The 13,032-nt window shown below is 46.5% G+C and overlaps 1 protein-coding gene across 1 annotated transcript in view; it reads left to right on the forward strand.

Moving 5' to 3' along the window:
• Positions 1-216: 216 nt before the first annotated feature.
• Positions 217-13,032, forward strand: part of unc13c (unc-13 homolog C (C. elegans)) — a gene marked incomplete at both ends in the record, with an annotated part of 213,091 nt that continues 200,275 nt past the window's right edge. The window contains one exon of the mRNA XM_083652576.1: positions 217-4,347. Coding sequence (XP_083508702.1) covers positions 217-4,347 — 4,131 coding nt within the window. The remainder of the gene's footprint in view (positions 4,348-13,032) is intronic.

The raw sequence follows: 13,032 nt of genomic DNA on the forward strand, positions 1-13,032 counted from the left end.
ACTCTCTCTTTTTCTTTCCTTCACAGAGATGCGCCTCGTCTTGAAGAGGGCCACTGGATTTTAAAGTATTTGTGAGTCTCCACTCAAACGGTGGTTTTAGTGATTCTGAGCTGGGCCTCCACTGTCGAGCACAGGGTGCCTGGGTCACCAACGCTGTGTTCTCAGCCAACGTCTACTTCACTGCATGAACTAAAACAGTCTACAGGATTGCCCCCCATGGTTTCTGCCCTAATCAAGACCATATCATCCTACATTGAAAAGATTTGCAAAGGAATGTTTACAAAGAAATTGGCAAAGCCCATAAAGAAAAAAGACAGAAGTGAAAATAAAGAGCCCAAATTGACCACTGATTTGCCAGCGCACAATCTAACTTTATCTACAACGCTGAAGACGACAGTTAAAAAGATCTCCAAATGCTCTTCGGCACGTAACATATCGCTTGAAGAAGGCGACGGCAAGAACGATTCCTCATCCCTCTCACCCACATTCAGTTATCGTGTAGCTATCGCAAACGGACTCCCCAAAAACTCGCTTCTTTTGAATAATAATGAAAGTACCTTTCCAGAGGTTCTTTCAATTGACAGCAGCTACTCTGACTCCTTGAGTGAGAACAAACCTGTCCGCAGACTGCATGAACATAAATCACACACTATGCCAGTAAGACGGAACCGGAAGAGCCTCATCAGTTTGGCTCCCTCTGATGGTAGTTCAGAGGGTGAGCGGGTGGAACGCTCCAGTCTGCACACGCTTCGGCTGGGCGCCCTACGCAAGCTAAGGAAATGGAAGAAGAGTCAGGAATGTGTCTCCTCAGACTCCGAGGTGAGCAACTGGAGGAAGACCCTGGGCATCCGGAGCAAGTCCCTGGATCGCGCCGGCCGGCAACAGAAGAGCTCCACCCTGGAGCCCGGCTCCTCCTCCACGGGGTGTATCAGCCAGACCCAGGATGTCATGGAGATGATCTTTAAGGAGCTTCAGGGGATCAGCCAGATAGAGACAGAGCTGTCTGAGCTGCGTGGCCATGTAAATGCCCTAAAGAGCTCTATTGATGAAATCTCCAGTAGTGTGGAAGTTGTTCAGAGCGAGATTGAGCAGCTTCGCTCAGGATTTGTCCAGTCCAGAAGGGAAACACGTGATATCCATGACTACATAAAACAGATTAGCCACCAGGCTAATAATTCAACACTGAGGTTCATCAATGTTCCTGAGGAAAAGTCAGAGAAAACTGAGAGTGTTATATATAAAATAATGAAAGAAAAAATGGGATTTATTGATGCCCATAAATCAATTAAAATTGAGCTAGCTCATAGGTTAGGGCAACAAAGAGAATGTTCCAATGCAAAACCACGCCCTATTATTGTTATTTTTGCAACACCTCAAGAGAGGGATTTAGTCTTGAAGAAATGCTATAAACTTAAAGGGACAGGTATTACAGTCTCTACTGATAGCTTAACCCACGAGGGAAAGGAGAGAAAAGACAAAGCAATGTCTTCCTCACAAACCTATGAAAGCATGGATATAAAGGGCTCCGGAAAGGATAAAGTAGTGGAGAGTGATGACTGGGACTCAATGGACAGTGATAAAGAGTTAGATGAATTGAGCAAAAATAAATATGCAATGGTGATTTCAAAGCCTGTTCACAAGAGCAAATCAGAGAAGAGGAGGTCCCATGACCGTAGCCGGTCAGGAGATGAAGCAGGTTACTCAGGCTCAGTGCACTATGCTGAGGACTCTTATGATGACCCAGACAAGCATGCAAAGGCATACTACTCTGATTTGACCCCTGGCTGGCTTTCCCAGAGTGACTACTCCACTCCTAAACTCAGCCGCTCAGAGTCTGACTGCTCCAAACTGTGCCAGTCCTACTCTGAAGACTTCTCAGAGAGTCAGTACTTCACACGGGCTAATGGCGGCTCCCTGCTGTCCTCCTCAGATCAGGAACTGTGGCAGAGGAAACAAGAGGACATGTCCTCCTCCTGGTATGCTAGCCCAAGCCACCCACTCAGCCAGGCGAATCAACCCTATGCGGAACACAATGAGGTTGAGACCACAGAAACTATTGACAGTGGGGTGAGCAATGGACTTGTATGCATGTCAGGTGACAGAAGCCACTACAGTGGCTCCCAGGTCTCTCTGCAGGGTGACCTCTCACCCTGGAAAGACTGGCATCATCTGGAGCAAGGTGCTGACTCTGGCCTGGAAGCCTCCATAGAAGTCAGCAGCCCCTTTGACCCATCAACCATCCCTGGTTTCCCAGAGAACATCACTAAATGCCAGGAGGTTGATTTACAATTTGAAGGGGATGAAGATTTTATGATGCTTGATAGGGATTCCGCCCTGCCACCTATAACCACCCACATCATTCCTCCTATCACAGAAAGAGAGTCGACCATGAAAACATCTGCTCGCCAGTCTAAAGAGGGATTTAAAGCGACCACTAAAGAAAGTTCTAAAGTGGCATATAAAGATGCCTCTAAAGCTTCTTCTAAAGTGACACATAAAACGGCCACCAAATTGGCTCCTAAAGATGAAAACTCTAAAATATCATCTAAGGAAGTCCCTAAGGTATCTGCTAAGGTTTCACCTAAAGTGGCCTCTAAAGCAGCTCCTAAAGAGTCACCTAAGGACCTTCCTAAACCAACAGCTAAAGAATCTCCACAAAGTGTCCCTAAAGAGGGTCCTAAACTCACACCCATAGAGGCTAAGCCTCCCCCTAAAGAAGTGGCATCTAAAGTAACTTCTAAAGAGGTCACTAAAGTCACTTCTAAAGAGGCCACTAAAGTTCCTTCTAAACAGGCCACTAAGGTCACTGCTAAAGTGACCGCAAAAGATGTGAGCCCAATATCGACTCCGAAAGAAAGTCCTAAAGAATCACCTAAAGAGAGTCCTAAAATAACGCCAATAGAGAGCCCTGTTGCTACCCCGAAAGAATCTCCTAAAGAATCCCCAAAAGAATCTCCTAAAGAATCCCATAAAGTCATTGCTAAAGAGCCCCCACAAGTTGCTCCTAAAGAGGGTCCAAAAGTTGCTGCTAAAGAGGTTACCAAAGAAGCTGCAAAACTGACCCCAACAGAGGCCCCTAAGGGGGTTCCTAAAGTACAATCTAAGGAAGCCCTTACAGTGACCCCTAAAGAAGCTCCTACAGTTGCACCTAAAGAAGCCCCAAAGGTAGCTTCAAAGGAGATTCCTAAAGTGCCCCTCAAGGAAGCTCCTAAAGTGGCCCCCAAGGAAGCACCTAAAGTGGCCCCCAAGGAAACCCCTAAAGCAGCTCTGAAGGAAACATTCCCAGAACTGGATGTCAATCATAGCTTTCACCAGACTCAGCCTAAGTCTGCGACCATGTACCGCAGTCAGAGTGAGATTCGATCAGAGAAGGTTGAGGAGGTGCCCAAGACCTGGAGCAGTAGGCTCAGCATAGATCTCAGTGAGAAGTCCTTTGGCTTTGGCTTTGGCTCTACCCTGCAAAGAGCCAAGTCGGCCCTGGAGGTTGTCTGGAAGTCTGGCTCTCAGACCCCTGCTCCCACCGAGGAGCCCGCAAACTCCTCTTCCTCATTCATGGGTCGCTTCCGCACCCTGTCTACGTCCACTGCCAATGACTCCAGTACTACGGACTCAGATGTCTCCACAGAGCCTGCCCATTACAAGGCTGAGGAAGAGAAACCAAATGCAGCAGCAGCAGCAGAGGTTGGGGAACAGCCAGTGGACAATGAGACCCACTATGTTGAGGTGATGGAGCAGGTACTAGCTAACCTGGAGAACAAAACAAATGGCAACGAGGAAGAGGAAACAGAGGAGCCTGTGCAGGAGTATGAGCCTTCTCAGGACTATGTTGTCTCTGATGACATTGAGGCCTCTCAAGACAATGATGCCTCTCAGGATTTTGAGGCCTGTCAAGATTTTGAAGCCTTAGAGGACTATGATGCAAACAAAGAGGCATGTGTTCTGGAGTATGATTGCGGTTTGGATGAGCAATACGATGAAGAGTATTGCGAGGACTATGAAACCCATCTGACTGAGGACACAGCTGAATTTGACGCCATGGTGGAATACGTGGACGTAGAAGAACCAGATGAGGACAATGATGTGACAGAGGGAATGGATGAGGAGGATGAGGATTTAGAGGAGATAGAGGAGATAATAGACGAAGCTTCTGAAGTGTCTCAAAAACAACAGCAGGAGGATGAAAACAAAAATGTTCCAGAGGAGAAGCCTGTGGAGGCCCCGCCCAAGAAGCGTGTTCGTCCGACGTTCAAGGAAGCAGCACTGAGGGCCTACAGGAAACAGATGGCTGAGCTGGAGCAGCAGATCCTGGCAGGGGGTATGCCTCTTTCCTTCTTATTATCTGTCAAAGTGTCAATTTGATATTGTAGTGATTAAATGCTCTTACATGTGCATCACCCGGCCATAACATTACTCAACCATCAGAAATCTGAGAAAGAAGCACCTGGGATTTATTATAAAAGGAAGAACCAGGTTTCAATGGTTTATCTTTCAATGCTGTGGTGGAGACAAGCTCAATGCTGTGGTGGAGACAAGCTCAATGCTGTGGTGGAGACAAGCTCAATGCTGTGGTGGAGACAAGCTAAAGACTTGGAACTTTCATGGTATAACATCCTGGGATTTATGGGAACCTCAGACTTTGTTCCACCAGCACAAAGGATTTGTGGTATTTTAATTGACTTAGGAAGCTTGATTTGCCTCTTACAGGACATCTCTTACAGTACATCTCTTACAGGACATCCCTTACAGGACATCTCTTACAGGACATCTCTTACAGTGCATCTCTTGGAATTGGTAATTGATTTTGGGTGGAATAACAAAGTGGAGAGAGGGTTTGCTCTGAAGGTGGATGCCAAGGTTAAGTTTGGTGTTAGATTTGTATTCCCCATGGTGCATTGCTAGATTCTCTTAAAGTTAATTTAGGCTTTGGAGATAGATTAGTCAGACATGTTTTCCTGGGATTTGTCATGTCTCATTGAAATGTAATAGACCTAAAATGCTACAGCAATCGTAGTCTCTGAAGTATATACAGTATAACAGGGGTTGCGGACAGTAAAAGCAACTGTGAACAAAATTATTCTTTAACTATAAAGTTGTTCATATGAAAATACTTTTTTATCAATACGTTTCGACTGCTGCTTTCTGCAATCTTTGTCAGGTATTGACAAAAAATACAACTAGTCTTTTCATATGAACAACTTTATAGTTAACGTTAGTTAGATGAAATGAACTTGTTTGGACTAAAATTATTCTTTATATAGCCACATACCACCTTGCATTGGTGTATGTTTGCCTTTGTCCATCTTTTTATCATTCCCACTAGGAGCAGAATATTATGCTATTACTCTAATTTGAGTAGCAGTTTCTGCTGTTTCTTTGTGTTGATTGCCCTGAAAAATCATAACACAAAGACTGGAGCTGATACAGTATGTTCAGACTTACTCAGAGATATCATTCAAGACAAACGGGATTGTATTAGGATTATGATTAATTGAAGCAAAAATGACAGTCTTTCAATTGGAATGGAAAAAAGAAAAAAAATGGTGTTTCTATTTGAGCACGTGGCAGGGCGCAGGGAATTTCCACTCTTACTTCAAATGAAAAGGCTCTTGACCTACATGTGGAGCAGCAACTGTGAGCCTGTGTGCTCATGAGGAGGCAGGTGCTGTAGTACAGAGGATACAGGCTGTGACAGGTGTGTGATGGAGATGTGTGCTCTCCGGTGGCCACACACTATCCTGCAGAGGGCACATTTCAGGACTGTTCTTTACCAAACCTTTCAGATTGAAGGGCTACACTATTCTTTATCTGTGCTGTCTGGTAGGTTGAGGCGATGTCTCGTCATAAACGCTGGGGCAGCTGGCTGGCAGGGTGGGGTAAATCCCCAGTTCTCTCCATTCAGCATAGTTGGCATTTAGCTGCTAGCCAAGCCCAGGCAGACACAACCGGGGATTGAACCCCCGCAGTAAACGCACATCTGAACCGACGTCTATGTATCTGCTCTAGAATCCCCAATCCTGTAGTGTAGAGAGCCGCAGCACCGTCCTTTGGTGAGTCAGCCCATTGAGATCTATGTTTTGTTTTACCCCACTCGCACGCCAGCCGTAGTAACATTTTGTGGGCGTTCCCACACAGAGCGACTGTCTCCATAGTTCCAGTCCATGGCTGCCACATATTAAAACCACCAAAATGCAAGTTGACATAAAACATTATAAGACAAGATATAGAGGTACACTGTACAGTGTACAGTGTACTGTACAGTGTACAGTGTACACCACACATTTGTTTCTAAATGATTTTGGACATGTCATTCTGGGGCGGCTGTAGCTCAGGAGGTAGAGCGGGTCGTCCACTAATCACTTTGGATAAAAGAGGTCGGTGGTTCGATTCCCAGCTCCTCCAGTCTGCATGTTGAAGTGTCCTTGGGCAAGACACTGAACCCCAAATTGCTCCGTTGGTGTGCCAGCACCCTGCGTGGTAACCTGCCGCCATTGGTGTGTGAATGGGTGAATGTACCTACTGACTGTAAAGCGCTTTGGATAAAAGCGCTATATAAATGCAGGCCATTTACCATTCTGAAACCTCTAATAAGTGACCTTAGTTTTGGTCTGGACCCATGTTTCTAATAATAATCTAAGATCAATATCAAGTCACATGATTTTATGAGCCAGTGCTTCCCTTTTATTTTCCATGATGAGCAGAACCTCTGATATTGAAGCTGCCAGTACACATCAGCACAGCTTCTTTCACCTTAGTATCCCTCCATGATTAGAAGCATGTGCCAACTCATTCATCTCAACATCTCACTAGATGGATGGCTGTTCTTTTAGGTGGGGCTATAGCAGTGTCGGGTTAGGGTTAGGGTTAAAAACCCTAACCCTAACCCTTTTAGGTGGGGCTATAGCAGTGTCGGCGGGCAAGGTTGTGTTACTGTAGGTGTGGTTGTCTCACTGTAGGCAGGGTTGTCTCACTGTAGGCAGGGTTGTCTCACTGTAGGCGGGGTTGTCTCACTGTAGGCGGGGTTGTCTCACTGTAGGCAGGGTTGTCTCACTGTAGGTGTGGTTGTCTCACTGTAGGCAGGGTTGTCTCACTGTAGGCAGGGTTGTCTCACTGTAAGCAGGGTTGTCTCACTGTAGGCAGGGTTGTCTCACTGTAGGCAGGGTTGTCTCTCTGTAGGTGTGGTTGTCTCACTGTAGGCAGGGTTGTCTCACTGTAGGCAGGGTTGTCTCACTGTAAGCAGGGTTGTCTCACTGTAAGCAGGGTTGTCTCTCTGTAAGCAGGGTTGTCTCACTGTAGGCAGGGTTGTCTCACTGTAGGCAGGGTTGTCTCACTGTAAGCAGGGTTGTCTCACTGTAGGCAGGGTTGTCTCTCTGTAGGCAGGGTTGTCTCGCTGTAGGTGTGGTGGCTCTCTGTAGGCAGGGTTGTCTCTTACTGTAGGCAGGGTTGTCTCACTGTAGGCGGGGTTGTCTCACTGTAGGCAGGGTTGTCTCACTGTAGGCAGGGTTGTCTCTCTGTAAGCAGGGTTGTCTCACTGTAAGCAGGGTTGTCTCACTGTAGGCAGGGTTGTCTCACTGTAGGCGGGGTTGTCTCTCTGTAAGCAGGGTTGCCTCACTGTAGGCAGGGTTGTCTCACTGTAGGCAGGGTTGTCTCTCTGTAGGCAGGGTTGTCTCGCTGTAGGTGTGGTGGCTCTCTGTAGGCAGGGTTGTCTCACTGTAGGCAGGGTTGTCTCACTGTAGGCAGGGTTGTCTCACTGTAGGTGTGGTGGCTCTCTGTAGGCAGGGTTGTCTCACTGTAGGCAGGGTTGTCTCTCTGTAAGCAGGGTTGTCTCACTGTAAGCAGGGTTGTCTCACTGTAGGCAGGGTTGTCTCACTGTAGGCAGGGTTGTCTCTCTGTAAGCAGGGTTGTCTCACTGTAGGCAGGGTTGTCTCACTGTAGGCAGGGTTGTCTCACTGTAGGCAGGGTTGTCTCTCTGTAGGCAGGGTTGTCTCGCTGTAGGTGTGGTGGCTCTCTGTAGGCAGGGTTGTCTCTTACTGTAGGCAGGGTTGTCTCACTGTAGGTGTGGTGGCTCTCTGTAGGTAGGGTTGTCTCGCTGTAGGCAGGGTTGTCTCACTGTAGGCAGGGTTGTCTCACTGTAGGCAGGGTTGTCTCACTGTAGGTGTGGTTGTCTCACTGTAGGCGGGGTTGTCTCACTGTAGGCGGGGTTGTCTCACTGTAGGCAGGGTTGTCTCACTGTAGGCGAGGTTGTCTCACTGTAGGCGGGGTTGTCTCACTGTAGGTGTGGTTGTCTCACTGTAGGTGTGGTTGTCTCACTGTAGGTGTGGTTGTCTCACTGTAGGTGTGGTTGTCTCACTGTAGGCAGGGTTGTCTCACTGTAAGCAGGGTTGTCTCACTGTAAGCAGGGTTGTCTCACTGTAGGCGGGGTTGTCTCACTGTAGGCAGGACCACCTTGCTTGGACAGTAGTACAGGGGACACAATATAAAATTCAGCATGACTTACATTGTAGACTGCTCTCAGATGAGGAGAGATCCACAGTGGTACAGTAGCCCTGGGTGTTATTTTGGTAAATTTATAGCTGTCAGCTTAGATACAGCCTGGGTGCTGGAGCACTGCCCCCTGCTGGAGCACTGCCCCCTGCTGGAGCACTGCCCCCCGCTGGAGCACTGCCCCCTGCTGGAGCACTGCCCCCTGCCCTTTCTGTGTAGATGATAGTGCAGCTGGTCTTTGGTCCCCCTTTTAGGATAGATCATTAAGGGTGGAGTTCTCGCTCTTTCTCTCTCTCTCTCTGTCTCTCTCTCTCTCTCTCTCTCTCTCTCTCACTCTTTCTCTCTCTCTCTCTCTCTTTCTCTCTCTCTCTGTCTCTCTCTCTCTCTCTCTCTTTCTCTCTCTCTCTGTCTCTCTCTCGCTCAGACACACTTTCTTTCGCTCTCTGTCTTTGCCAGCCTCTCTCTTGTTCTCGTAGCTGATGTGCTCCTGCTCTGAAGCATGCTGGCTGGGCTGTTTGAGAGCTGCGAAGGGAGTCTCAGCAGTGCTGCCACTTCTGCCAGGCCTGTCTTCACTGGGCTACAGCAGTGTCTGTATTCAGATGTTAATTCACACTCCCAAGGGCATTCTGAAACCAGGTCAGCCTTGTTTGGAATATTTATAGAGGTCTGCTGCGAGTGAAGTTGCTGCTTGCTCCTCGGGGAGCCGAGGAGTAAGACCCTCTCCATGCTTAGTGCGCCATATCTAGAGGAAGTGTGGAATATGAAAAATGCAGATAAGGAGAACGAGGAACCTCTGTTGTTGTATTTAGGTGATACAGTCCCACTCTAAGCATTCACTGCTCCAATAGCACTGGTGCCAGCTGACTGCCTTTGGAAATGGCTTCAAAATGCCTTTGGGAAAGACTCGACTCCCCAACTGACGCTCACAATAGCGTTGCATCTGTGAAAGCAGGAAATACTTCTGCTCCTGTCTCCTGTTTTTTCCAATAGCTCTTTTGTTTCTCTGCGGATCGTTTCCCTCGGATGAAGACAGATCTCTGTCAGCCACTGGCATCCACCAAGATGGAGACCTCACATATGGCTTTTGTGTGCCTTGGCAAAGCTCTTACATAATGTAGCGTCCTTAAGTGCTTTCTATCAGACCATGTCAGATACCATTAGGCAAGTTAAAGGGAAACGCCCCCTCAAAACTGAATTTTGCATATGTTGTTCCTATGACTTAGATAGCCAGATGTGGGATAAAAATGAATGTTAAAATCTGTTACTTGGTAGCATTATCCATTACTTTGCTCTTCAGCGAAATCACAACACAGTGTATTGATGGGGGAGTTACTGTAGCACAAATGTTTAGATAGGCAAGTGATATTGACTTGGACAGCTCTCACAAAGCACATCAATTGTTGAACGTTTTGTTTATGTTGTCCGTCATCACATTATTATCATCAGTGTATTTCTCCTGCTAAAATTACAAGACAATAATCTCAGACATCTCCATCAAACAATAATCTTGCCTATATCAGTACATTACAAACACAAATATTTAGCTTGGATTAGATGACGGTAGATTAGATTAAGCCATGTCATATTAGAGAATTTCATGATTGGTTTTGTGGAGATCAGCCTGGTTCATGCCTACAGGGATTCCTGTTTTGTAAGCTAAATAAAGCCTTTGACATCAGCTTGCCACAGCAACAATCCTTTAGTCACAGTTGAGAGAAAAGAGGAGAACACGGGGAGTGTAGTAGACTGGAACAGTGCTGCCCTCTGTGGCGGGAAATAGTCCTATGTGGTATTGTAACTGTTGTTTTTAATTAAGGCCAACAATGTTATGTAAGGGTTAGATTCACTGTTTTTATGTTTATAACCCTTCACCTCTGAGAATTCTGTGTAAACCAGTAATCTCCTGCTCTCTTCAAATTGTAATGATTTTTAAGCAGTGCCAGCCGCTTCTATAAGTGACTCTGTGTGTTTGTAGGCGAGATTTGGGGGAGACTCACCGAGATTTTGATTTGTGTGCACCGAGATTTGGGGGAGACTGTGTGTGTGTGTGTGTGTGTGTGTGTGTGTGTGTGTGTGTGTGCGTGCGTGCGCGTGCGTGCGTGCGTGCGTGCGTGCGTGCGTGCGTGCGTGCGTGCGTGCGTGCGTGTGTGTGCGTGTGTGCACTTGCGTGCTCACGTGCGCCCGCGCGTGCAGGCTTTGCTGCTCCAGTGAGCTCTGGTCGATGTGCTGTGTCTGACCATGTGTGTCGCTACTGGATTTACGGCTGGTGTTGCTATATCAACACATTACCACAGCACAGTCAAGTTTGTTCCACCAATCGATTACATTTTTATTCCACAGATTTAAGGCCCCTCCCAAATGGCCTTTTAAATCAGCGCCCTAACCTTTGTAATCTTTGTGGCCTGGTGTAGCTGCATGCCTGCTGAAAAGATGGCTCTAAGCTGTGTGTATAGCTGTGCTGTGAGTGGCTTGGCTGGTCGCTGTCCATGGTACTACTCACGTACATTGTTGCTCTGTGGTGTGTGCAAAGTCTGGGGTTTCCTCATGCAGTGGCAAGTGTGCAACCTTGCGTCACTATAGTATCAGAAAATACATTTCTCCAAACCTTCCAACTTTTCAAGAATTGAGACAAACTATCTGATTTACCTCTTGAATACAATACCATGCTTTATTTATATATTTATTTATTTAACAATTTAGCAATATAACTGGCAACCACTCGTGGTGAAAAGGGAGGCGTTCATGGCGTTCATGTAAGGTACTTTGAATAAGAACATCCACCAAATTACATTATGTTATCAATGAATGCTTAGGACCATGGTGGTTATCATTCAATATTTCAATGTCCGTATTTTTCACATGGCAATAATTGACTTTTACGTACAGTAAAACAACAACAAAAGCAAACTAAAATGGGCAAAATTGTAGATGGAAGCTTCCTGCAGTTCACCAACAATGCAGTGTTAGTAAAGCTGTGTTCACACCGAGATATTTATTTTTCGCTCTGTCGCTTGATTCAACCCTTTGGAATCGCTCTGTCGCTCTATTTAAATCGCTCATCAACAGGCACACGAATTGACGGACATGTGGGGGCTATAACGTTACGCAATGTCATGATGTTTGTCCACTACGAGCCACCGTAGATGTTTACAAGCTAAGCCTATCAGCGTGCTCCTAACACGAGCTCCATATCGGTAGTACAGACTTCACTTCATGTCAGCTGTCAGCCTGTCAATGCGGTTTGTTGCCACACAATAAACCAGCGGTTTCTTCCAAGCCAGAGTGATCCTTGACTCGCTCTCACACGGCAGCCAATCAGCGTTGAACAGCGAGCGACTGATGCCAGCGTAATTTCGCTCGAGTTGGGATATTTCATCTCGGGCGACGAGCTTATTTTCTCCCTATCGCTCTGTCTCTGTTGCTCGGACGCCCAGCGATTTTTCTCCCGGGCGAATATACGCTCAATCGCTCGTTTGCATTCACTTTGTATGTAAACTCGATGCCAGCGAAAAACTTTAATAGGTCGGTGTGAACGCAGTTTAAGGCAGTGAGTACCTGTCAACAACAAACAGTGCATCACATCCTTCTGTTTAGAGGAGACCTTTGATCTCTGAACAGCTGTTTTCTGTGTGAAGCACATTGGATGCTGATTAGGGTTTGCTGACATCTATCAGCCACAAATCAATAGCAGTGTAATTAGACCCATTCCAAGGTTCTGTAAAGGTTCTCAGCGTTTGTCTCTGGAATGGCAATATGATACCAAGCACTTAGGTGGAGCTAATATCCCATGTAACCATGGCTATGGGTGGTAAGTCATGCAGTGTTATTGATCAAAGGCACTGCTGATTACTATTTGTGCTGTATTGATTGAAAACGCCCCATGTATTTCTTTAATGATCTGTACATTCTAACTGTTACCTGAGGATCTGAGGCTGTGTGGCAAATTAATGCTTACACTGTGTTTCTGCTCGATATGTCTCCATTCATAACGTATAGTCCTTCAACCTCATGTTGTGTTATCACACTGTACTATAGTCTAGATGAGTGTCCTTCAACCTCATGTTGTGTTGTCACACTGTACTATAGTCTAGATGAGTGTCCTTCAACCTCATGTTGTGTTATCACACTGTACTATAGTCTAGATGAGTGTCCTTCAACCTCATGTTGTGTTGTCACACTGTACTATAGTCTAGATGAGTGCCCTAACAAAGTGTGTGCCTGTGTTTTAGTGAGCAGCTTGCTTCTAACTCTCTGCCCTCCTCTCCTCTCCTTCTCTTTGCAGATAGCAGTGCTTTGGACACTCAGGTTTTAAGTCATTGTTAAACATTAATCGCCTAGACCCTTGTGTTTGTGCATGTATTTGTGTGTGTGCATGTGTGTTTGTACAGTGTGTGTGTGTGTGTGTGCGTGCGTGCGCATGTGTGTTTGTACAGTTTGTGTGTGTGTGTGCGTGTGCATGCATGTGTGTTTGTACAGTTTGTGTGTGTTTGTGTGCGTGTGCGTGTGCATGCATGTGTGTTTGTACAGTTTGTGTGTGTGCGTGTGCATGCA

The sequence above is a fragment of the Poromitra crassiceps genome, assembly GCF_964638095.1.
Source record: "Poromitra crassiceps genome assembly, chromosome: 16".
Classification (NCBI taxonomy): Eukaryota; Metazoa; Chordata; class Actinopteri; order Beryciformes; family Melamphaidae; genus Poromitra; species Poromitra crassiceps.